Raw genomic sequence first — 26476 nt, forward strand, 5'->3', positions numbered from 1 at the left:
AGCGTGGCCCTGCTCGAGTGTTTCTGGGAAGACTGTAAAAGACTGTTAAAAGTTTGACGTTCCCTGCGAGGAGTCACTCGCTGACCCTAAATCCACAGCAGGCTTGTCCAGTGTTAACCGGTCACCCTAGAAGAGCCAAAGGTGCCAGATGTAGTCTATTCTGGCTTGGTGATGTATTATAACATGGCCGATTGAGACTCCCCATTGGAGCACATTACTGTAACTTCTACGGTGGTATTATTTCAATATATCACTGCTGCCTGCACATTCCATTATTTTTGTATCAATTCATCCTGATTGCTTTATTCTTTTATGTCGGAATGTGCGAAGTTGACACATGTTAGCTGGATTAGTAATAATGATGTTAAAAAAGACTATGGAGTTGGCTGTCTCTGTGGCTGACTGTACTGAGGACTGAATAATCTGCACTTTATTTGCACAGAGTTTTTGTGTGTGAGGGTGGTTTTCGAGCTCTGGCAGGGAAAGGAACACGTCAGCATCCCGAGGAGGAGCGCTTTTATCAAGTTCATCAAAGACGCCGTCGCAAGAAGAAGAAGAAGAAAAAGTCCTCCACCCGCGACACCTCTGCAGTTCTTTGTTTATTAGAGAGACACACCTCTATAAATAGATCAGCATCGAGCAGAAATGCTCTCAGATGTGCAGATATAAAGCGCTCGGGAAAAACGTACAGTCATGATGTCTTGCTCGGGGAATCGGGACTCAGCCAAACGCAAGTTCTGGAGTTCAAAAAGAAAGGAGCGAGGGGCGGCTGTGGTTGGAGTTGGCCTGACAGAGACAGATGGCGGTGGTGGAGTGCCCTCCCCCTCCCCCTCCTCCTCCTCCTCCTCCTCCTGCTCCTCTTCCTCAGATAAGTCCTGCCCTTCACCACTGGCCAGCACATCTTCTGCCTGTCTCCGTGGCTGCTTTAGTTGGCAGCTCGCAAGCATTTCTGGCATATTACTTGGCAGCAGCTTGCCAAGCCAGACTGACACTTCTCAGAAAAAACACTGCTGAGACACCTCGTGTTTCTCCTCCTTTGTCATGATGCTCAACAGAAGCGAGATGTATTTTGTGAACGATCGAACACGGGGTTTCTACTTTTTCGGAGGTCATTTGAAGTTCTAGCCACAACATCCCATTCCCCCCGACACCAACCTTTTATGGGATTCAGGCAATTAGTAGGCCACGGTGACTCATCGGTTCTTGTTGAAACACCATGCTGTTTTATTTGCTCCCCAGCACGACCCAGTGTTGATTCAGGGCACCAGAGAGGAATGCTGGAGCAGTGGAAGAAGACATGAATCTGAACAGACATAAGAGAAAGAGAGAGAGAGAGAGAGAGAGAGAGAGAGAAGGATGAAGGGAGAGAGAGGGACAGTCAGACAGCCTGTTTCATCAGCAAATGAGTGATGAAGTGATTAGATACAGATTAGGTTGTTTCTTAATCATGGTATGCACAGAGATAGCCAGAGATACTGTAGTTGAAGATATTATTATACACTATGATTTATGTGAGGTATAATTCTTTGCTATAGCAGGCACCAGTACCTGGCTGTGAACTCAGACGTAATTAAAACTTTTTCATTCTTGCACCTCCCTTTTCCAATCGCTCTCTCTCTCTCTCTCTCTCTCTCTCTCTCTCTCTCTCCTTCTGACATGTTTGTACCTTTACCTTTTCACTAGGCAAATGTACTTCTGTACAGTGCATGTCTTAAAAGGGTGAGACAACATTTACAGCACTGCAATTAGTTACGTAGTGCCTTTGGAATGTGAATGACAGCTGAAAGGCTTCTAATGGGTTTTTCTCCATTTTTGCCTATGGCGAGTGGCGACAAGGCCAACAATAACATGCCATATTAATTGCTGACATTTCTTGATTTGTTTCCTTTCCCAAGTCATCTTCACTGAGTGTTCTGTTCCACTCATTCCGTTCATAAAATCAATTAAAATCTCCTAATCTGAACAAGGCACAATCTTATTAGACAATTTCACGGATGGTTTAGTTTTAATTGCCGTAGCTGAAAGAAAAATGTAAGCTCTGTATATACACTCGAGGGAGGGAACAGAGGAAGATAGACAATTTGTCATGGTGTTCCTAAAGATGATTAGTGATGTGACATTTTTCCGGCAGTAAATAAACTAAGATGGAAAAAAAAAAACATTTATTATATTAATTCACTTCCATCAGACTGTTGTGGCTTGGCATTGAAATAACTGTAAGCCGCCATTTGGATGAGTAGCAATGAATATCCTCACTGAAGCACGGCCAGATAGGCTTCACTGCTGCATGCATCTCCCTCCCCCCCGTTGCAATACCCATCCGTCCATTTAAGGCCAAGATCTCGAGCACGTCACAAATCTTTGCCTGTTCCCCTGTCCATCCAAAGAACAGAAGTCGGACAGAGCCTCGCGGGAACCTTTTCGAAACTCCTTTATAGATCGCATTGACGAGAGCCACACGTTTTCTCTCCAGGCTTGACACATGGGGCCCAGTGGGAGCTAAAGCAAAGGACCTCTAGCACAGTATGTGACAACTCATGGCCAGAACCTTAGCATTGGAAATGAACTGCTCTTGGTGTTAGCGCTGACCTATTTGCAGCACTGTTGAACTTAATTATGCTTTCGATTCTAATTCTAATGGGTTCCAGATTATGTGGGCATGTACCCCCCTTTGGTGGTGTCACGGGGCAGCTGGCTGAGCTAACAGAGCTTGACACATGTGTGAAGCCTTTGGCTTGGCCCAGCGTCTCTATCAAAGGACCATTGAGGGCCCCGGCCATTGATTCAGCTTCGTTTGGGAATCAACCTTGAGGAGAGGCTCGAGGAAGAAAAATAGAAGCGAGTGAAAAAGACACACAAATCATTGAAACGAGTGAAAAAGTGCGGCTCAGTCTTACTGGCTGCGGGTCATTGTGGCTGCTGTCAGCCACTCAGCTGACATGGCGGTGTCGGCAGGATGGGCAGTCTGGGACTGAGGAGGAGGAGGAGGATGCGGGTGGGGTGGGGGTGGGTGGGGGCATGGAGTTTGCACTTTTATCAAGGCTTTTGTCAGGTGATCCTGAGACTGGAGACTGCACAGACCACCCCCCCTGGTCTCATGATTCACACTGTGAGAAGAGAAAAGGGGAGCGAGACTGTCTGACCACAACCAGAGGCCCTCGGTGACCCTTCATTGGCCAGTCTGTTTCCCTTGGAAAACAGTCCCCCCCTGATGCCCACTGTCCATAGGAGTCAAGCCCGGATCCTTCTCATGCTTTCTATACTTTCAACAGTATGTGCCACCCAAGTGTGCGGAACAGTCTGGAAAGAGGATTCCCTTCTATGCTCTGCTGGAGCCGAGAGTGTTTGGAGACAAAACACACTGCGACCCCGTGTCAGTCCCAAGCATCCTCTACTCCAGAGACAATCCTCCCTCAAATCCGCCTTCCTGGTTTTCCTACCCCAGAGTCCTTTGCCATGGCATCCTGCAACCTTGCATCATCCACCCAAGAATCCCCCGACATATCATATCCTAGCACCCTCCAACCCCGGAGCCTTCCGTTCTCCCAAGCAACTTTCAGGCTTGCATCATTCCATACCTGATATCCTAAAACGTCTCACCCGCACGTATCCCGATCCAGAATTATGGATATCCCTCACACCTCTTCACACTCTTACAATGAATTATCAGATAAGAAGTGACATTAAAATATATTATATCAAGAGGTTTTTTGTTGCACAATCAATCAGATGGAGAAATCACATAAAACAGCTCAGGTATAAAGCCAGCATCAGTTATTTTGCATAGAGAGCAAACATTCCAATCAGATAGACAGTTATACTTGGCTCCTCTTGCTGCTAGGTGTCCTGTATGATATCCTGATGCAGTCATTCCAGCTGCCATTACTGCTGGTATCTTTGCACATTTTTGTAGCACTCCATTATCTGCGGTGCAGTCTATTTGTCATAACACACTCTGTCTCACACATTCAGAGGATAAGAGGGATATTGAGTCTAGCTCTTAGTCGGTGATAAGTGCAGGAGAGAAAGGCTGTTTTTATCCAGCCAATTTATCTGCTCGCCCTGGCAGACTCTGATTGGGGGAGTCACCGTGTTTATTCTGGGGTATGTGAGAATATGTGGCCTTTCACGTTCAGTGGAGATACAAGCTTCAGACAGATGAGGACATGCGTCGAGGGATGGGAGGGTTATCATCGGTGGGGGCTTCGTGGCTTTCTTTGCAGCCTTAAGGCATGTGAAGACTTCAGGCATTTAGTGCTACTGATTAATGAGTAAAGGAACATCAATGTGTTAAACCTGGGTGGTTGATTAGTTCAGCCGTGAGTGAACAGATGGGTGGTGAAGGCTCTAGGGGTCACCGTTCAGAGCCCCTGCAAAAAAAAAGCACGTCGTAAAAAGCACCCTTTTGTGTGGAGGAGCGAAAAGAATTTTCTACAGGTTGTGTGAACCTTTTCCAAAACACTGCTGTTTCTGTCTACCTTTCACAATGCACGGGCAGAATCTGGGACATTTTTGGGTGTGTTTGCACATGCATTGCGTGTCTCTCCAAGAGTGTGTGTGTGTGAGAGAGAGAGAGAGAAAGAGAGAGAGAGAGAGTGAGTGCACGCACGGAGATGCTTTTGATGTCCCTGCGCAGATGTGCTGTAGGAGCCGGCGTGCTGAGCCTGTGAGAGCGCTCATGCTCGCATGCAGAGCGCAGCGGCAGCAGGGTGCTGACAAAGCCTCCCCTAAAGAAGGCCCGGCCCAGCTGTGATCAAGCAAGCCAGCCTAATGAAGTGGGGAGACACGCGATACAGATGTCGCATCCATCGCCGAGATTTACGCCACCACGGCAACTTTATTTAGTGCTAGCGTCGTGGAATATTTTCCAAGGCTTAAGCAGAAAAACAAGGCCCCCCGAGTTTGAACTGTTGTGGGAGTTCTCGGAATTGGAGAACTCTGTGAGAGCCGTAAGAATCAGTGAGGTAATGTGTAATGCAACAAGTTCCTCCAAACCTGAAGCTCACCTCTGTAAGCTAGCATTGCACATTTGTTATTGGTCGGCTAATCAGGGAGTTCTTCCAAGCAGACCCCTCGGTGGTAATTATCATTGATTAGGAAGTGTTTGCCAGTCATCTGTACTAATCACACCAATCAGCAGTGGATGCACTCGGGTAATTGCCATTTGCTCAACCTTGCACTTGGGCGCTCCGCTCCGACTTAATAAGGTGATCTCGGCAAGCCCCTGCTTCCAATCTCGGCACCAAATTAGGCGAGGACCAAAAAAAATCCAATGTCCTGACCTGCGGAGGCCCGCGGTGAATACCAATGACCTCCCCAACCTCGCGTGCTCGCGGAGGCATTCATTACGACGAGAAGCAGAGGCCGAACGTGGGCCCCGGTTGGAGCGGTGGAGAGGTCCAGCAGCTGGCCTGAGCCTGCTCGCTCGCCTGCCTGTCTGCCTGCGTGCTCCACAGAGGGCTTAGTGTTCTCGGGGGAGCTTCTGAGACGTCGTCTTGAAAGGGCAGCTCACGGCTGTCACCTCGTCTCAAGACGCGCTCGCGTGTCTCCTGAGAGAGCCGGACACAAAGGGGGCCCCGGGTGGATCGAGCTGAGCTCCGTCGCCTTGTCCGGAGAGAGACGGAGAGAGAGAGCGAGAGGGATAGAGAGAGAGAGAGAGAGAGGGATAGAGGGGGAGAGAGCAGCCCTCCTCTCTGCTTAGGGTCAGCCTCTTAGCTCTCATGTCCCTCGCTTGTCAGATGGCATTACGGCCTGCCGCCTGGCTGGAGGTCTCTGTGACGGCTGGCTCCTGGTGGGACGTTGACCCCGGCTTTGTCTCCCCGTCCCCCGGGGGTCGAGTGGGTGTGTGTGGAGGATGCCAGCGGGAGCTCTGCAGTGTGTGTGTGTGACCCCTGACCTGACGAGTCCTGGGGCCCTTTTCAGACAGACTGCTTCAGCGCTGGCCTTGTAGTGTGATAACCCTCCCACTGACCTCCTGACCTCTCACTCCTCCCTGCCAGCTCACCCTAACTCATGCACACTCACGCAAACACACACACACACACACACACACACACTCACACACAAACACATTCACAAATCATACAAATCCACAGATGCTTTATTATTACAGAGTTCGGAGTAGTTAGTCATTGGTGGTCATGTGCATGAAGCACAACCTTTACAATGTTGATGTATGCTAGTTGAAAATGCCACAAGTGTTGTGGAATGTTACTAATGCTCTGCCAATACAAATAGCATTTGTCATGGTAAACATTGTCATACAACCTTTATTTGATTTGAACTGAATTGAATTGAATTGGTTGACTGGTATTTGGAAGGTTGGGTTTGCATTTGAGAAGTAGGGGGGAGAAGGGGTTGTTTTGACCTCCTTGGGGCATTAAACAAGACCCCCCACCTCCCTTGTACCTCCCACCACCACCAACTCTCTCGCTGGCCCTATTGCCTCTGCAGACAAAGGCCTGAAGCACATGACAGGCAGTTAAGTGAACATGGCCTTTAGGGCCGCATTGCTAATTTGATTGTTGCAATAACAAGAGAGCTCTGGTTGCATTTGGCATGGGCCTTTATGGCTGTAGATTGATGGGCAAAGACGGCGAAACATTCACATTTGCCCACAGCCCATGAGGTGAGTAAAGCAATCTGCAACGCACTCACAACACATGCCAGCTGTTGCCGTTTTTATTTTCTCAAGACACACTTCTGCCGCCGCCTCCTTCAAACGAATTCGAAATGCAAACCCTGAAACCGCTTCTTGGAAGTTTTTCTCTCGGGATTTACTGTTGCCCACGGTACGAAAAAGAGAAAGATATTTCATATTTGGCCATGGCTCGTTTCTGACGAGGCTGGGGATCGGGGGCGGTTGGCAAAGCGAGCAGCGGGTGGGAGGCAGGGAAGTCTGCCCGGAACTCCGGCATGCGTGTCCTTCATCACCTCTCACTCTCACCTGCTCCACGCCGCCGTGGAGAGAGAAGAGCGAGAGATCGGGGAGGGGAGATAGCTTCCATTATCGCACCTGGCTGGTATGCAGAACGCCGACGGGAGGTGAAGAGAGAAAAGGGTGGAAGCAAGGAGAGGGAGAGAGAGAGGGAGAGAAGAAGCACAAGAGAGGGAGAGAGGGAGGGAGGGGGAGAAAAGATGCTGGCGATGGATTTCATTTAATATCTGGCATGGGGGTTGCAGAGGTAGCATGGCGTTGAAATATTTGGCCTGATGAAAGGCTGGAGAGAGGGAGGGGAATGTATCTTTTCACCAAAAGCTTTTCATTGGTCCTGCCAAAACTCCCTGAGTGAGGGAGTGACAGACAGAAAGAAAGAGAGAAAGAAAGAAAGAAAGAAAGAAAAAAAAGAAAAATGAAACAAAGAAAGGAAAGAAAGCGACAGATAGAGAGGAAGAGAGATGGATGGACAAGATTGTGTGAAATAGGAAGCATTTTTTTTCCACCATTTACTAATCTCCACCCTCAGGCTGTTGTCACCCTCATTTCAAACTCACATCCATATTATCGTGAGATGGAAACGATTTCTTTGGCACAAAACACCTTTGCTGAGAACATGCAGAACATGCTGGCGTTGGATTACGCACAGAATCCACCAGCAAAACTAATCGGATCCAATCAAGGAAGTGGCAAGTGGCAATCAAAGTTGCGTGCCTTCTTCCATGGTAAACACACAAGATTTGCAGGCCGATGAGTCTCACAGAAGATGGCAAGATAGGAGGAGGTGTTTGTGGAGGTGGAGTGTTCTGAGAGTCTCATGTTTTTGGGAGTCCTGGCATGGTGTGTGTGTGTGTGTGCGTGCGTGTGTGAGAGAGAGAGAGAAAGAAAGAAAGAAAGGAAGAAAGAAAGAGAAAGAAAGGTGAACAGTACAGACCAGCAGAGACTCAGCAGGACATGTTTAAAGGGGTACATCACTCCCAATAAATCCGCTGTAATATATGATTTGGCGATGCCATCATTCTGTGATCTGTACGATTGTAACACATTAAACATGTGTGTACAGCAAACAGAAGGAACGCAGTGCAGTGCTTTCTTATCTAAAACATTTCATTTTACCAGATGATAAATCATTTAGGAAGAAGGTAATCTGCAAGTGTATGTTCCTGTTTCAAGTTGGATGAATACAATCTGATAACAGAGCTTCAAATAGTTGGCCCTTCTCTTGCTATTAATTATATCAAATCCTGCCAAGGCAGAAAAAGCAACTCTCTCTTTTTTTTAGCTGTATCAGTGCTGTAAAATGGTCAATGTCAGGATAAGATTAGGCCATCAGAGGGGAATGGTTTCAGCCAGCACTGAAATAAGAGCAAAAGCTTGTAAATCAAAAAGAGAGCCCATAAACGTTGCTGGACGGATCTTGTTAGAAAACACACAATGGCTAACTTCACCTTTGAAAGCCGATACCCGGAGGCAGGCTCTGGAGGGTGAGTGTGAAATATCGAGCAACTGATCCCGCCGCTCACGTTGGCTTGCTGAGACTTCCCAGGGCTGTTTGGAGAGCGAGTCGGTTGGTGGCGGCGGCGGCGGTGGTGGTGGTGGTGGTGGTAGTGGTAATGGTGGTGGGGAGGGGAGCATTTACATTGAATGAATAAAGAACACTTTGTCTTTGCAAATGTGCCACAATGTGAGCATATGAAATAACTCTGGCGACTCGCTCAATGCATAAAGTAGGTCGCATGGGAACAAGTGTGCTGTGTTATAGTCCTCCAATGGCCCTGAATAGACATGACATCTTATGAGTGGAATGAACTAATCCATCTGAACAGGTTTATTGGTTTATTCAGGAAGGTGGGGCCCTCCATAACAGCACAGGGTAGGAAATAAACAGTCAGCCTCTCTCCTTCTCTTTCTTTCTCCAGCTCTCTTGCTTTTATTCAAATGGGCTTTATTGGCATGACAACTCCAACAAATGTCATTTTTTTACTTCCCCATCACTTTCTCCTCTTTATTTATGGCCCCTCCCTAAACACCACCCATTTAAAAAGCTTTCCATATGGGGATATTTGAAGAATAACTCCTTCCTCGGAGGCATATTACTGGCTTCCAATATTCACATGCTCTTTTCCTGAAGGATGTGGCGGGGCGTGTTCGGTCTCGCTTGATATCTGTTATTATGGGCCATGTTGACAATATTAGGATGGGTTGGGATTTGTGAATACCTGTCAACTCTGTAAAAACTCGAACCCAATGATTCGATTGAGGCCATTTCATTTGGCAGCTAGCCAACCATTAGCAGCACAAACACCATCCCTCACACAGCCTGCATGATCCGACAAAGGATGGCCCCGGCTTTGGTATGGCATCATAGATCATCCTCTTGGATTGAATTCTATTGTACAATAATTCATCTTTACTTAAAAGAGGCGCGGCTCTGCGTTCTTTTGGTGAGGCCTCGCATGGGAACAGAATCGGACAGAACGGCGAAGGATTGAAAGTGAGCAAGGGTGTGTCTGACTCCTCACAATAGGGGCCTGTCTGAAGTGGACATATCATTACGGTCGTTCCAAAAAGTCAAAACAAAGTCGTACCTCCTGACCATCACCAACAACCACAGCCTTCCGTTCTCACACATCTCTCTCTAATTTAATCCTCCATCGCTTCCCTCTCTGTTCTCACCATTCTCTATTCTGTCACTTCGCAACTGCAGTCGTTCTAAAGACGGAAAGAGAAATGAAAAGACACAAGAGTGGGAAAAAAAAAATACAGCACACTCAGTTCCTCAGAATTAATCAGCACCTTCTTATCATTTTAGAGAGACTGGGACTAAAAGTAATCCTGCATATATTTTCCCCAGCTATGAACTTGCTCAAATCAGCATGTAGATCTTCCCTGGGCAGAAAGGTAAATACCCATACACAGGACTCCACATATAGACACTCAAGTCTTCACCTTTTCACCCCTTGGCTGCCCGGGGTTGTCATGGTAAGCACCAGAACTAGAGGGATTCGAGAGAGCTAGAGGGATTCGAGAGAAAACAATGAAAGAAAGCAAGTGTCTTAGGGAGCATTACTCAAGGATACACCCGCCTCAGAGCGATTCAGTTCAAACACATTCGGTTAAACAGCCACATGCTTACACACACATACTCACACACACACAATCACATGCTCACGCACACTCTCTCACACACACACACGTGTAAATATATGTATGCACACACAAGCACACATACACATGTGCACGCGAACACACACACACACACAACACACGCACACACACACATGCACACACACACGCACTTAGCCAGGCAAGCTAAGACATGGTTGCCCCCACCCTCCAGTAGATTAAGGCTCTGTCGTTGAATAGGGAGGAGGAATTCAAACAATGCTGCAGGAATGCCCACTCAGGTATTATGTAGGATATTGGATGGTGAGAACGTCTAGCCAGGCTCCCCGTCTTACCCCGCAGCCTATAGGGGACGAGGGAAACATGCGATCCCCCAGCCTGATAGCAGCGCTACACTCAGATAGCTGGAGAGAGGGCCGGGACGCTTCTGTCGGCGTGACACACATACCTATAGCCGTCTGTGCTTTCAAAGGGCCCGGTGGAGGCCTGGTGGAAATGCTATCAGATCAGACTGGCTTTGCATGTAAATAAGACACTGACATAACTCAGCGTCTCAGGAGCCTTTGTAAGCAATACATCCCCAAAATAGTCATTACAACTCCATTACAGAAAAGACATGCTTGAACCAACAGCCAATCATGAAGCACCAATTCAAGCCGGTGCTTAGAACAACAACAAACAGGAAAAAATGACAAGCTCATAATGAAACAGGCAATTAAAGTTTTCAGTTTCGGTAAAACAGATATGTCAGTATTGTTTATTAATTACAGTTAATTCTTTAGTATTTTGAAATGACATAGAGGTTGTTTCATAAAACTAAATGTATGTTAACTAGATGTACTTGATGTACTGATATTGTATCTGACACAGTAACCCAAATGTGTAAATCAACAGCACATGAATTTTCTATGGACTTCCATGACAAATGTAACTCTCGCCAGGATTAGTTCAAGTTTGTGTGAGCCAAATCAAATATGGCTGAAAAGGAGATTTTGTTAGAGGAGTTGTGACAGAGCCATCGGACGGAGATGGTTCCAGCAGCTTCACAATGTAATGTGATGCATTACATCGTGTACTGTATGCCTACAGATTCAGGCATAAATCAGTAAACAGTCCGTAGACCAACACAACATTTTTCAAATTCAAAAACAAGTTGGCAGTAGGTTTCTGGGATCAGATTCCCTTATGTATGCATTATGCAAAGCCGTAAGACAAGCTACAAGCTATACCATACACAGACACCGGGCCGAATCCTTCGAGAGAAAGAGGGACGCGTAGCTCGGCAATTATCGTAGAACCGCTGCAAGCTCTCCAAAACGCCATTACAAGAATCATGCAACATAATACACCGCATTCTACAATTACTTTGTTTGAATGCATCGTTAATTTCTCTTTTGTTTTGGTAACACTGACAGTAATAGAGCTTCCTACAGACTTGGCACATTAGTGCAGCAATTTCCACCGAGCCCAGAGAACCTACTATTAGTGGCTTTAAGAGCAGCTCAGAACAATTGGCCTTTTGTACGTTTCTCTGAGCACAGGATCTCAACACATTTCTTAGAGATTTCTGTACTGTATATACAACAATGTACAGGTTTTCCATAATGTACTTGAGTGATTTCTCTGGTAGTCAAAAGGAGTTGCTTATTATGTACTGTACTTGTGGCTGAAAAGTTTTGCTGATTTGCAGAACTTTATTTAGAGACTAATATAGCTCATTGTTTTGTGTAGTTTAATGTATTTGGTCATTTGAGCTGTGTGTGTGTGTGTGTGTGTGTGTGTGTGTGTGTGTGGGTGGTCAGGCAGTGCATTAGTCTGAATAACGACTAAGTTGTTCCTCTCCCTGTACACTGCATATGGCTGCCCATATACACCAGCCGAAGCCGTGACAGTACCACTACATACCACTATTCCCATCACAGGGAGAGATAATGGCATTACTGACCACACCGACAGCTGTCCACATTCTCTCAACCCCAGAGAGTCCTTGATGCTTGACCACTCTCTCTCTCTCTCTCTCTCTCTCTCTCTCAATCTCTCACTCTCTCATTCTCTCTCCCTCTATGAGTCATCGTGCATATGTCCCCCATGCAAAAGTCAAATCCCTTGCTTTGGTCAGTTGCGTTTCCACTGCGTCTTCCAAAATCTCATTCCAAAAGGATATCCCAATTAAACAAGTCCGGGGAAATCCAGGGGAATCCAAGCTGAGACGGCCCCTTAATGCCGAAGCCCCGGCTCCGGTCTTCGCTCGGCGTTCCCATTGGCGCCTGCGCTGGACCACCCAGAGCAGCAGCGGTCCCGTGGGAGCTGAGGCGGTCAGGAATTGTTTTCCCGTCCTGCACCTGGCCAAAGCACCCATGGCTTCACGTTCGGCTCCCTTGTCCAAGCGCGGAAGGACTTAGCAAAGCTTGACTTCTCCTGTGTAATGGCTGCAGTGCCTGTGCTGTGTGGATTTGGGGGTCTTTATGATCATGCCTCTGAAGAATTGAAAATACATGCTGGGTTAGCAGGAGACAGCTGCACTGCTTTACTGTAAGCCTCTCTGGTAGTGCAAACCTCACTCAGCGCACACACAAACATGAATAAACCATGATCCTTTGCATCAGTAAACCATCAGAACGGAGAGGTCCAAAAGCTTATGGTTTATCTATGTTCACCAGGTACGCGTTAGACCTTCCTGGAGTATCTCTCAGCCAACTAACATTCGTTTAATTCGATAACACCGAAAAGCCATTAACCTCAGCAGTAATGTCGAGTAATGTTAAGTGCTGCGGTTAATGCCTTTTTAATGCTAAATAGTGCATGTAATTAGTGCTCGCTAATGGAGCCGTTATTGTTGTTGCCCCATGCAGCGTGTAAGTGTTGCCACCTCTGCAGCCCTTGCAGGCCTCTTCCGCTGCCTCTCTCTCCCTCTCTCCTCTGTCCGGGGTCTGTCCCTCTCGTTTCTGTCTGAGTCCACATGGCCAGAGAGTGGCCTGTTCAGCCGTCTGCCCGTCTAGCCGTGAGCCGGTGGCATTCCTCAACGGGAACGTGTCTCTTCCACGCATTCCGCTGCTTATTTGCGTTGCGGGTGTAGAGTCACTCGTGTCCGTGCCGTGTATGCACACACACACACACACACACACGCATGCATACACACGAGGGGCTCCACTGTGGTGGCGTGAGGAGGAGGAGGAGGAGGAGAGGGCCTGTGCGTTGGTGTTGCAGACCAGCATACCACTCAGTGGCTCGGATTTAGACGTGAGAACTCAAGCTCGTTCTGGGAAAGTGGAAGAGGAGATGATTGTTCTTCCGATGCCGCATGTTGATGTTTGTTGTTTGTGCAGAATGGTGAATCTGTAGTTGCCTCTCTGTTCACTGAACTCACTCTGGATTCAGGCACTGGAGCCGAACAAAACTTAAAACATATGTTGTTTATTGTCCACTGACTTCTCGAAGGGCAACACAAGAGGTCAGATGGGTTTGAACTGCATCTACGCTCAAGTATTTACGTGACTGCCTGTATGTTATTATTTGGCTATTTGATTAAGTTGGAAAAAGTGGGGTAAATCTGTCATCAATCTTTTACAGAGCTCCTTTGTAACTGCTAAACCGCATGCTTAATTTGTAACATATGCAGTTGCATGTAGCATGTGGGGCATATGTTTAGCGCACTATGTTTATTGAATCACCAATTATTGATTTGGCCCTCTTTCCTACCCCCCCCTCTATTTTCCCTTTCTCTCTCTCTCCCTCCCTCTCTTCCTCCCCCTCTCTCTATTTCTTTCTCTCTCCCTCTCTCTTTCTCTACCTCTCTCTCCTCTCCTCTCTCTCTCTCTCCTTCTCTCTTTCTCTCTCTCTCTCTGGCTCTCCCTCTCTCTCTCTCCGTCTCTCCATCTCTGCTCCCTCTCTTCCTCCAGAGCTCCGATCAACCGGCACGGCACACCACTTCTCCTTCCTGCTCAACTCCACCGACTACCGCATCCTGTGCATGGACGAGGACCACGACCGCATGTACGTGGGCAGCAAGGACTACATCCTGTCCCTGGACCTGCATGACATCAACAAGGAGCCCCTCATAGTAAGAGAGGCCACTGACCCCCCCCCCCCCCCCCCCCCCCCCGGTCATTCCTACTACTGTCCTGGCGTATGGTCACTAGAGACTCCTGGAGCTGCTTTAACTCGTGCTCCGTGTCAGCGTTGATTTGTGGAGAATCGGCGCTACGTGTTATGAAAGCTCTTAACAGCATTAAGTCCATCAACATTAGCATTACGCTAACATCAGCACAGTCGAGTGAAAGTAATATTTGATGTGCATCGTAGAGAGGATTTATGTGGGTGGAATGAACTGTTTTGCTTTTGCTTTTTCCCCCTCTCAGATTCACTGGCCTGTTAATCCACAAAGGAAGACAGAGTGCATTCTGTCTGGCAAAGACACCAATGTAAGTCTGCACCTGAACACCACAGCGGTAGCCGAGGTGATCCAATCACACCGACGGTGCCAAAACGCTGAAATACCTGAGCTCCCCGACACCAGCCTGAACGGCGTGTTGGAGTTAGCACCTATGATTAGTGCAGCACAGATCTGCTTTATTGGTTTTACATGTGCCAGAACTTTCCTGACTCATACTTGCGGTCAGGTTTGGAATCCCCCTACTTTGTGGTTTAAAAAAAAAAAAAAAAAAAAAAATGCACAAGACCCAATTTTGCAGTGCTCCAGTCTTTTGAAAAGAAACTAGTCCAAAAAGTACTGGAGGTGCAAAAGTTCCCCAATCTGGAATACGACCATGATGGACTCACCTTAGAGTTCCTTAGCTTGAAATACATTTCTGCATTGAGTGGTGATTCAATGGATTCCTCTTACCTTTCCCATGTTTCCATCTATTTTCAGGGGGAGTGTGGAAACTTCATCCGACTGATCGAGCCATGGAACAGGACCCACCTGTATGTGTGTGGGACTGGAGCCTACAATCCCGTCTGCACTTACGTTGACCGCGGTCGAAGGTCACAGGTAGCCATTCTCCTGCCTTGCCATCTAGAACTAAGGGTGCCTCTCATTCATCTTTTATACATCCTCCCTTCCTTCCTTGGTCCTCGTCCTCACTGATCTAGATAAAGAATGATGGGGCGGCAACAATGGGATAGTCTATCTATTTTTAGATATACAGTATATCAGTGGGAACGAGCCTGGAGGACCGAGCATCGAGGATCGAGGAGGGATGTTTAGAGGCACCCTAAGAGTCTGCACCCTGTCCACGAGTTTCTTTTCACCCCCATCATTATACATCTATAGCTCGTGCCAAGTTTCCTTTTCACTTTCTTTCAGTGGATTAGAAATGGTTTCTATCAGCTTGAGACTCTCCAATGTTATGCTGATGCCTGATGACAGGGAGCTTAATACTCCTACGGTGTCTCTCGGTCTCTGCATGCACCCAAGAGCAGTAGATTTGGAAAACAAATGGCAGATCTTTACTGCATTCAGCCTGATGTCTCGCGCTGCTTTTCACCATGCTATGGCTCACCAGCCCTTTTTCCACCCTCTAAATCCAGAAGGCAGATTTGGTGACAAAGGCCCGTGCTTCCCGGCGATCGCCTCAGTGTGCATGTGCGGACTGACTCTTGCATGAGAATGCGCGAGCGGTCTTCTCAGGCAGCAGCATGTCAGACTTCAGCTTTTCAACTGACGTCTCCCCCATTTGGTCTTTCCTTTCTTTTGCATCCTTTCATTTTCTTGCATCCTTTTCTTTTCTTTTCTTTCCTTCCACCTCATTCACCTCCCTTTGGAATCGACTATGGGGTGTAAGTTCACTGCAGACTTCATCTCCACAGCCGCGTTCTCTCACGCGAGGGCTGTCTGTCTGTCCGCTCTTTTTTTGGGATCCTCCGTGGGCCCCTCTGGCCTGCTGCATTTTTTGCAGGGGCCCCGCAGTGCTTTTTTGGCATCTAACCCAGTCTGGGCCCGTTGTGACTCTTCTCTTCTCTTAGACTCTGTTCAGCGAGCAGGCGGCCAGGGCAGGGGGCAGGACCAGCCGAGCGGCCGCGGCCGACGCCGACACCACCGCCGAACCCACCGTGCCAAAGGTGGGAGCGGGCAGGACACAACTGACCGGGGGCATTGACTATGTATTGTGACAGAGGGGTTAGACAGTACGGCACCACGCTGTATTGCTGTGTATTTAATTAGGGGGGAGGGTTTATTCATAAGACCTGACCAAGAAAAATGTGTTAAATGTGTTAAAGGGAGGGACACTCTTTTCACTCGTCTCCTCCATGTTTCTCAGTGTGTGGTCGTGTTCGTTTTCCAGTGTAAATACCTAGTAAATGGGTTGTCATCAAAACAGGGAGTTTTTGCTCTGAATCAGCCTCACGCCACCACTCTGGGTTTTAGGTTACACAACATTGCCAGTCAGTGTGATAGTTTACATACCACTGAACCGAGACCAGTCATCCCAAACCTGCATTGTTTCGAAAAAGCACTCAAATAAACACTTACGGGGAAAGGGATGAATCTGCCAAGTTAAATCTTTGTTCTTCTCTCGGAGGTGATGGAAATATGCGTTGGTTGTCCATGGTAACAATTTCACAAAGACATGGTTGCCATTGACCATAAAAGTCCACTTATGGGGGTAGGGCTGTACATAGCTGATACCCGTCGTATGTATCCCTCCCCGCTGGCAGATGGGTGTTTTGATTTACAACCCTTTCTGTTTAATCTGGCCGTGAGCTAGCTCTATCGCGGTTGGTCTGTGTGTGCATGTGTGATTATATATTTGTGCAGCTGATTTACTCTTTGGCTGAAGACGGAGGAAAAGAAGTACTGGTCTGTCGTCGGCTTTGAGAAACTGTATTTACGCACATATGCGCACACACATCCATAAACTCTCCCTCTCCCTCTCCCTCTCCTGCTCCCTCCATCTTTCTCACTCGTGCTTTATATATACAACTGGACACACACGGACACACACACGGACACACACGGACACACTGGCCAGCTCCTACAGAACAGCATGCTCAGAACCTTTAGCCCTGATTGTGTTTTGGCACCACATAGTTGAGACGTGTCCAGCTACAAGTTCACCATCATCATCCCTCTGTGCTATCAGCCCTCTGTTGACAGAGGTGTTCGGTGTGCTCTGCCTGTGTGAACTGTTTGGAGTGCGTAGCGGCCTAGCCTTGTCATTCCACTGACGAGTAGGAAACATGCTGCCTGCTAACGGCTAACAGCATGGGAGCTCTGCTTCGTTATAGTTGGCGTAGTCTGTAGCTCTCTGGGTCACAAGGCTACTGCATCCTCAAAAAAACCCTCTTCTGTTTGCACAGTGAACATCAACACAACTAATGTTGAGGGAATGTGTGAAATGTATGTGTACAGTTCCATGGGAAGGATAAGACCAAAGTTTCTTTTTACATTTTGAGGACAGAAAGATACAGTGTGTCTTACATTGGTAATGGTAATTGTCCTCAAGATCTAGAAGATTTAGCTTTGATATGAGAGATTTTCCAGAGTTCTCCTGGAGCTGGCTTGAGAACAAGATGCCTTTTGTTAATGCTGTGACCTTCAGGAGGGGATGAGTCTTAGCAAGTGTTTTTATCCACACAGAAAATCTCTGTAAGCTCCAGACTTGTGTCAGGGTTTTTTTTTTATTTGTGTCTCTCTCTTCAAGGATGGAAACCCTTAGAGCGCTGTTACTTATCTAAAGCTCCAAAGAGATTAGCCAAATCAATATTGCTTTACTAATGCAGAGCAATGCCAAATCATTAACTGTTTGTGTGTGTGTGTGTGTGTGTGTGTGTGTGTGTGTGTGTGTGTGTGTGTGTTGCATTTTCCAGGAATACATTTTCCGTTTGGAGCCTGGCAAGGTGGATTCTGGGAAGGGGAAATGTCCATATGACCCTAAACTCAATAGTGTCTCCTCCCTTATCAGTGAGTACTTAATCCATCACATCACAGCACCACATCGCATATACAGTACATACATACTTCTACTGCATGAATTGCCACTGTATTAGCAATCTTTATCGTTTAAGAATGGGGTCTTTTTGTTCTGTCTTTCTTTCTTTCTTTCTTTCTTTCTTTCTCTCTCTCTCTCTCTCTCTCTCTCTCTCTCAACCCTCGTTTAATGTTGTTACCTTCTCTGTTTGGCAGACGGACAGCTCTACACAGGCCTCTACATTGACTTCATGGGCACAGACTCAGCCATCTTCCGCACTATGGGCAAACACACCACCATGCGCACCGACCAGTACAACTCCCGCTGGCTGCACGGTACAGTGTCTGTGTGTGTGTGCTCTGTGTCTGTGTGTGTGTGTGTGTGTGTGTGTGTGTGTGTGTGTGTGTGTGTGTGTGTGTGTGTGTGTGTGTGTGTGTGTTTGTGTCTGTCAGTTTGTGTCTATGTCTGTGTGTGTGTGTGTGTGTGTGTGTGTGTGTGTGTGTGTGTGTTTGTGTCTGTCTGTGTCTGTCAGTTTGTGTCTATGTGTGTGTGTGTGTGTGTGTGTGTGTGTGTGTGTGCGTGCATGCGTGTGTGTGTGTCTGTGTTTGTTCCAGATTGCAGCGGTGCATTCAGGCATTTGTGGGCACTGATCCAGTGGTTTACAGTATACTGCTGCCGACCCTGTGATGGTCGCCATGCACAAACACACCATGTCTGTCTCGTTTCCACTTTTGGTCACAAGGGCTTGCTCAGTGACTGTGATTTAAAGATTTGACAAATCCCATGAGCAGCTTTGAGTCTGCCTGAGCACATCACGTATCTGACCCAGGATCAGTGCCCTGGTCCAGTGGTCAGAGTTGAATAGAGGTCTCATAGGGATCGGCACTTCTCACATTTTGTATGCTTCAAACTTCTTCACTTGACTTGTTTTTATGAGTTCAGCAAAGAAAGATTATGATCAAAATAAAAGCACAGCAATTTTGTTTTTTTCAACACAACAGTTACAAAACACAGTTTTACAACACTGTCACTGGAGAGTTTTTTTGGTCTTTTTTTTTCTTTCTTCATTTCCTTCTTTCCTTCCTCCTTTCATTCTGTCTGACTTTATTCGTCTTTGTCTCCTAGATCCTACCTTCATCCATGCCCAGCTCATCCCTGACAGCGCGGAGAAGAATGATGACAAGCTCTACTTCTTTTTCCGGGAGAAGGCCACTGACATGGGCCAGAGTCCGGTCACTCAGTCTCGCATCGGCAGGATCTGCCTGGTGAGCCCTCTCAAGCACACGGGCGCAGAGTTACTCATGGGTGTACACACACACACACACACACACACACACACACACACACATATATACTCACACACACGCACACACACACACAGACACACACACTCTCTCTCTCTCTCTCTCTCTCTTTCTCTCTCTGTCTATCAGACTGTCTCTATCCTTTTCTCTCTAATTTCACTTACATTTTGGGGAGCTTTATTTGGCATGGCAGTTCTTTTGCATCGCTAAGCTTTTAAACAACTTTAAACATTTAAACACAGGGTTTAAATGCAAAATGCAGTATCTACCCTTCTCTTTTTTCTTTCTCGCTCTCTCTCTCTGTCTTTCTCTCTCACACACACCCACGCACTTGCACGCATACATACACAGACATACTGTACACACACACACACACCATACAAATGAAACCTGCACACATGTTTCAAATACAAGCATATGTGCACGCATGCTCTCACGAACATACAAAGGAACAAAAGAGACACTGTCACCCTACAGTGTCAAATGAATGAAGTGTCCTTGCAGAATATGCTCGGCACATATTCTCATACATGAAGTATCCTTGCGGAATATAGTGTTCGCCACTTGCTCTAATACATGAAATGTCCTTGCAGAATATAGTGTCTGGCCCATATAATTATCTTACATGAGCTATCCCTGCAGAATACAGTGTCTGGCACATATTATCATGCTTGAGGTATCCCTGCAGAATACAGAATACAGTGTTTGCCATATATTCTAATACATGAAATACACAGTGGTTGGCACTTATTCTCATACATGAAGTACACAGTGTTTGGCACTTATTCTAATACATGAAATACACAGTGGTTGGCACATATTCACATCCATGTTGGTACTTTGTATATCTTTCCACTGGTGAAGGGAGATTGTACTTAATGTTTGTACTTGTTCTTTTTTTATTACCGTTCGTTATTTCTTGCCCGTCGTCGCTTGCCGTCTCCGTCATAGCTGTTGGCAGGAGCCCAGAACAGATGGGCACATGTAGCACGGCGCGGCGCGGAGCTGCTGTTTGCTCGGAATCCCATTCAGTTCGCACGCCTCATAGACAGAGAAAGGAATAATACCCGGCAACAGCAACGGTTTAGACGGAAACAAGAAGCCCCATCATGTTCACATGCAGTCGTGTTGGTGGGGATGGAAGGGGCGCCCCAGCTGTTTTGTGGGCACATTCTGCGCCTCATTATCCCGGCTCTGCCTGGCCATGTTTCAGTGAATCTAGCCGAAGCCACCCAGTTTTGCTGTGAATGATTCACGGTGGGAATTAACTGCTTTTGTGTTATGGAGGCAATTGTATCTTATCGAGGATTGCTCTAAACAGTCTGGATTTATCGCCCTAGCAATTCTTTGTCATTCTAACAACTTTAACATTCTAACAGCTTCAGTTTGTCACTCGTTCTCTCCGTCACACTCATCGTCCTCTCTTCCTCTTCCTCCCTGTGACTCTTTCTCTGATTTCTGTCGGTCCTTCTCGTTGAGTCTTGTTTCTCTCACACCAACTCACTCTTGTTTTCTCTCTAATTCTCTCGCTATTGAGTCACACGTATTCACTGTATTCAAAAGCGTGAGCTAAGTGAATGACTGTGACATGTGATGTCATTTCCTCTCTTTTTTTTTGCGCAGAACGACGACGGAGGCCACTGCTGCCTGGTGAACAAGTGGAGCACGTTCCTCAAGGCGCGGCTGATCTGCTCGGTTCCGGGAGTCGACGGGGTCGAGACCCACTTCGACGAGCTGAGTGAGTCCGTCAGGCCTTTATGTTCTATCCAAGTGCTTCCCTTCTCTCCTTTCAGTCAGTGCAGTCAGGCTTCTCATCGCTCAGGTGAGATCCGCGGGACACAAATCACTCAGGTGAGATCAGCGGACCGGACGAGTCGACGACAGATTTATACGAAAGAGATTACGCCGCGGGGTTGTCTGACGTGTAGCAGTGTCCTCCGCCAGCATCCACCCCCCCCCCCCCCCCAAGAGAACTTCCACTCGCGGCTCCACTGCAATTATTACCTGAGATGAAAAGAGACACTGTCCGCACTGGATACGATGCCTGTGGGAAGCCGGGCCCAGCCTCTTTTATGATGTCTGCTCGAGTCGAGGCTGGAGAAAGCGCTGGAGGCGGGAGGTGTTTCATAACCTCTGAAGCTCCAGAGATCCCCCCTAAGATGGAGACCGAAAAGTCCATATGTGTCCATAAAAAAAAAAAAAAAAAAAAGCACACAACGGGGGAAGAAAACCTCTCAGCTGACACACAAAATTGTGAAGGCATTGTGCGCGAGACGAGACGAGACGAGACGAGAGGAGACGGGCCGTGGATGGACTCCATATGTTGGCAGCGCCGTGGCCGGTGGGGTTCTCATCAGCAGGGCCGCTCATCTGGAGAAACAGGATCTCCTTAATGGCAAAAAGGACGCAGTCGTGATCATTCGCTAATAGCCCCTCATGGCGGATGATTTAGCCACTATAACCCCCCCACCCCCTCTACCCATAGCCCTTGTGCCCCCCCGCCCCCTTCCCCCCCCCCCCCCCCCCGGGCTCCGGAAAAGACTCCAGTGCCTGCACGGACCATCAGCTACAGTTTCCACATTAGAGCTGTACTTTCATGTCAACTGCCATGTCGAAGCGATTCATCTGGATGGAAATTGCTGAGCACTTGCTCGATCCCGGCGCGCTGACCTGTTGACCTCATCTATTATTTATTACGCCCCGGCTCTGCCCAGGGAAAATGATTAAGACGCTCTCATCTCCTCCCAGAGACCATCCTCCCCAGCGCTCGCTCGCTCGCTGCGCGTTTCGATCCTCCTGCGTGAGAGTGTCCGTAGGCAGAGTCGGCGTGCCAAAGCCAGACTGGGTCCCTCTCCAAGCCGCTCTCGGCTTGTCTTGTGGATTCGGGGGGGCGGCGCGTTGACCATAACTCAACGCAAGCTCAGCAAATCCCATGAATGTCCTCGCAAGAAATATGGCGTTGGTTTGTGCCCGTTGCTTTAACATACAGTGCCCCAGCTCCTGCAGCCTTTTGGATGCAGTTCTAGCACTAATCACTGACAAGTGTTGCACAGTTTGAAATGGCTTGTGGAGTGAATGAGGTTGAATGGATGCTTAGCACATGCTGTGGACAACTTTGCTAGTGTTCTCTGCACACACACATGCTCGATCGGAGCGCTAGAGGAAGATCTCCTGCCACCGATCGTGAGAACCTAGCCGCACGGCTCCGTGCACGTCTTCGCTCCCGGCCGTGGAAATTAAGATGTATGGGCCGATGTAACGACGTTATTGCTCTTGGCACGGGCAAGCCAAACTGCGGTTAGATGGCAGCGGAGCGTCAAGGTTCATGGCAGAGTTTTTCACAACAGCGCGCCGTGGAATAGCGGGAGCTTTTTTTGTGCTGCGGTGAAGCCTCGGGGGGGGGGCGGCCCGTCGCCGAATCGACGTGTTGATGTCTTTCCGTGCGGACAGCGCGGCGCTCAGGGGTGTGTGGTTGTTGACCTCGTGTTTTTCCCGGCGACCTCCCGCGGGTTCCGCTGGTGACTTTGTTTATACTTCCAGCATCGCGTTTGCTTTTGTCGTGCCGGCGTCAGCAGACAAGGCTGTTGGGAAATCCCCGGTCCGCCCCATAGGGTTGGCCTGTCCAGGTCCACTTACCCATGACCAATACCATGAGCTCATATCTGCATGTCTTCATCCAGTTCTGCCTTCTCCCTCTCTCTCTCTCTCTTTCTCTCTCTCTCTCTCACACTCTCACTCTGACTCTCTCTTCATGTCTCTCCTCTCTCTCTCTCTCTCTCTTTCTGTCTTCATGTCCCTCCCATCTCTCTGTGCTTCTCTCTCCCCCCCCTCTCTCTTGCTCTCTCTCACACTCTCACTCTGACTCTCTCTTCATGTCCTTGCTCTTTCTCTCTATCTCTCTCTCTCTCTGTCTTCATGTCCCTCCTCTCTCTCTCTCTCTCTCTCTCTCACTCTCTGTCTTCATGTCCCTCCCATCTCTCTGTGCTTCTCTCTCTCTCCTTCCCCCCTCTCTCTCGCTCTCTTTCTCTCCCCTTGTTGGTGTCCTTTGATGGTCATGTTTTCTTTCTCTGGATGACTCATTGTTTTCCAGCTCTTTTATTTTCTTGCTGACTGCTCCCTCTTTTATTTCGTCTGTTCTGTTTTTTGGGGAGATGTTGTTGCATTCCACATGCAAGGTTGGGGGAGACTGCTCTGCTGGGCTCCGTCTATTCCTTTGCCATTTGCCTCAGTGTCTTTCTCTCCCTCCTTCTCTCTCTCTCTCTCTCTCTCTCTCTTTCTCTTTCTCCTCTCTCACCAACACTTGCTTGTTCGCTCTCTAAACTCAGCGATCAGCACAACGTCAGCAGACAGTCTGACTCTGACTCCTCTGCACCTCTGGGCATGGGGGCTTGTGTGGTCTTTCTCTCTCGTTTCTCTCGTCTCTCTCTCTTTCTTTTTCTTTCTCTCTCTCTCTGTCTGTCTTTCCTGCCTGCTCCCCTGTTCCATATGGCCTCAAAGAAACATGTCAAGAGTGTTGAAAAGTTCTGATCGTGGAAGAACATGTCAGTTCTCCCCGCTATTTACACAATATGGCTGCGGCTCACGAAGAAATCACAATGTATTCCTCACTGAGACACCAACCATACACAGTGTCTTTGCTAACAAATGTTGGACGTCTTTACTGTGCTTCTTGTGCTCAGCTTAGACATGTCTGATAAATCACGTCCGTTCTTGATCTTGGACGGAGCAGATGTTTTCCAGATTGTGATTCAAAAGTAACAAGGCCGTATCCAGTGAGTGTGTGCCCCCTTCACCATTGTCTTTTATGAGGCAGGCAACAAATGCCTTTGTGCTCTTACGAGTGTGCACACACTGCCAGGCTGTAACTAATACTACAAGTAAATGAACCAAAAAAAGGTGCCCGCTGGCTTCTGACTGAGTCAACAGACCAAACCAGGGCAACGTTTTCCCCCTGGGCTGGATTTTTTTTTTTTTCCTTTCTTTTTTTTTTCATCTGCCCGCCATCCCCCTCTCCTCTCCTCCCCTCCACCCCACCTCCACCCCCCCATTCACTCCAGCTCCAGCGCCAGGAACTGCTGCAGTGTGGCGTCAGATGGGTTATGGATCTCTCTTCACGTGGTGCCAGATCCTAATTCCTCCTCTTGTTTGCGAGCTCCCACCTGTCATTCTCTTGCCCCACCGATAAATTCAAACCTTTCAGCCTTTTTTTCAGAGGAGGAGGAGGGGTGGGGGGGGGGGGGGGGGGGTCAGTGATTGCGCTCCTCGTGAATGTCAAACAAACTCTTCCAGCGCTACATCACGAAGGGTCAGGCACAGGGAGAGGCCATAGCCAATGGAGAGGGATGGAGGGAGGGAGAAGGAGAGAGAGGGAGAAGTAGAAAAGAGGGGTGGAGGAGGTGGGGAGTGGGGGCGTTGTGGGAGTTGAAATGGAGGATAAGACCTGGGCATGCAGCCTAGGGTACAGAGAGGCCGTTCCTTACCGCGTGTCACCGTCAACGCAGAGGTGTCTGGGAAACAGTGTGTCTGGCAGGCACGCCGACGTGGTGCTGTGGGATTACTTATCTCGCGCCAGAGAAGCTCTCGAGACAGCCTGCCATAGCGTGCGAAAGACAGTGTCCATGAGCCCCCACGACTGTTGCTTCTTGTTGAACAAGCCCTGCTGGTCTGCAACGCGATATCCCGTGATAAAGGCCATTCATCAGGAGCGTTAATCCGAAACGATGCACGAGCATCAGTACATTTTCCTTTTATTTCACGTTTTTATTGTAGCGTGTGTGTGTGTCACATTGTTTAAGCTGCCGCAGAACTTTTTCTCGTTTTGAGTCTAACCAGAGCCCTTTGTGTCTCTGTCGGATAGGGGACGTGTTTATCCAGAAGACCCAGGACACCAAGAACCCCGTCATCTATGGAGTATTCTCTGTCTCTGGGTGAGTCATGGAGCAGTGTGATGAATGATCTTTTATGTGCGTCTCAGATCACATTCCCCCTTCACACACACACACACACACACACACACACACACACACACACACACACACACACACAGACACAGACACACACACACACACACACACACACACACACACACACACACACTTCTACTGGTATCCAGTCAGGTATTGAAGCTGAGGTAGTCTGCCTGAGCATGTAGACCGTCACTCCCTGAAACTACACTTCCTCCAGACTCCCAGGCGAAAGAAACCTGGCATCTGGCCCATTGTATTAGCTTTATACACCAGGGTCTGGATTCACTAAAGCCAGGGCTGCCCATTACAGAGCTAATTACATCCTGGGATTGGTCAGGGGGTCATTGGGGTCTGCCCAGCACCAAACATAAATACTGATTTTTGCACCCCTGTTAAGTGCTTTTGCAGTAGTAGCAGGTTTGCGAAAATTAGGGCTCGTTTTATTAGCCAGTTAAGACTCCATTCACCTATGAGCCGAAAGAAAAAAAGAAGAAGAAAAAAAAAAGCTCACAGCCATTTCCATAGGTAATGTATTAACAGTCTGCCTGCTCTTGGCTGGTGGAGGCACAGTTTGCTCTTTGTCCTTCACCAGTTGTCTTTCTTGAGCTCCATTTCCTAGATGACTGTGCTGAGGGCCTTTGCAACCCCACCACAATAGTCAGGCTTTTAGTCTGAGATGCCTGGAGGTGCCTTCTACCTCTCAGGGGTCGGGGGGGGGGGGGGGGGGGGGGGGGTCTATGTTCCACTCTCTCTCATTCATATTCAGTCGCTCCTCTCGTCCAAGAGAAAAGACGTTTTTCGCCTTTTTTCAGCTTCAACAATAATATCATCTCTACTTATACGGCCCAGTACAGCCAAATGCTTACACAAAAAAAGAGTGGGGGAAAAGCATTTTCCTGTTGAGCAGAGAGGTTAGTGGTCTCATGTGGTTTGAGTAAGACATATCAGTCAGCAACCTTGATAAATTGAATCCGAATTTCGTGGAAGCGATTAAAATGAGTCCTTTTTTTTACGGAGGGAAACGGGGAAAAGTTCATGCACACTCTTCCAGTTAAAAATAATACCAGCATTGTGTGTGTGTGTATGTGTGTGTGTGTGTGTGTGTGTGTGTGAAAGAAAGAGAGATAGAGAGTGAAAGAGAAAGAGTGATCAGTTGTGTGTGTGTGTGTGTGTGTGTGTGTGTGTGTGTGTGTGTGTGTGTGTGTGTGTGTGTGTGTGCGTACTCAAGCAGAC

The 26476-nt window shown here is 48.0% G+C and overlaps 1 protein-coding gene across 4 annotated transcripts in view; it reads left to right on the plus strand.

Moving 5' to 3' along the window:
* The window catches only part of sema3fa (sema domain, immunoglobulin domain (Ig), short basic domain, secreted, (semaphorin) 3Fa), a 48740-nt gene that overhangs the window by 16829 nt on the left and 5435 nt on the right, over nucleotides 1-26476 (plus strand). For 2 of the 4 annotated variants that reach the window (XM_062546256.1, XM_062546255.1), the window contains exons 3-11: nucleotides 13963-14123; nucleotides 14422-14484; nucleotides 14934-15053; nucleotides 16028-16123; nucleotides 17873-17966; nucleotides 18189-18308; nucleotides 19099-19238; nucleotides 20901-21015; nucleotides 25135-25204. In XM_062546256.1, coding sequence (XP_062402240.1) covers nucleotides 13963-14123; nucleotides 14422-14484; nucleotides 14934-15053; nucleotides 16028-16123; nucleotides 17873-17966; nucleotides 18189-18308; nucleotides 19099-19238; nucleotides 20901-21015; nucleotides 25135-25204 — 979 coding nt within the window. The remainder of the gene's footprint in view (nucleotides 1-13962; nucleotides 14124-14421; nucleotides 14485-14933; nucleotides 15054-16027; nucleotides 16124-17872; nucleotides 17967-18188; nucleotides 18309-19098; nucleotides 19239-20900; nucleotides 21016-25134; nucleotides 25205-26476) is intronic. The other 2 variants (XM_062546258.1, XM_062546257.1) reach the window with 1 other exon arrangement.

Source organism: Sardina pilchardus, chromosome 9 (assembly GCF_963854185.1).
Source record: "Sardina pilchardus chromosome 9, fSarPil1.1, whole genome shotgun sequence".
Taxonomy (NCBI): Eukaryota; Metazoa; Chordata; class Actinopteri; order Clupeiformes; family Clupeidae; genus Sardina; species Sardina pilchardus.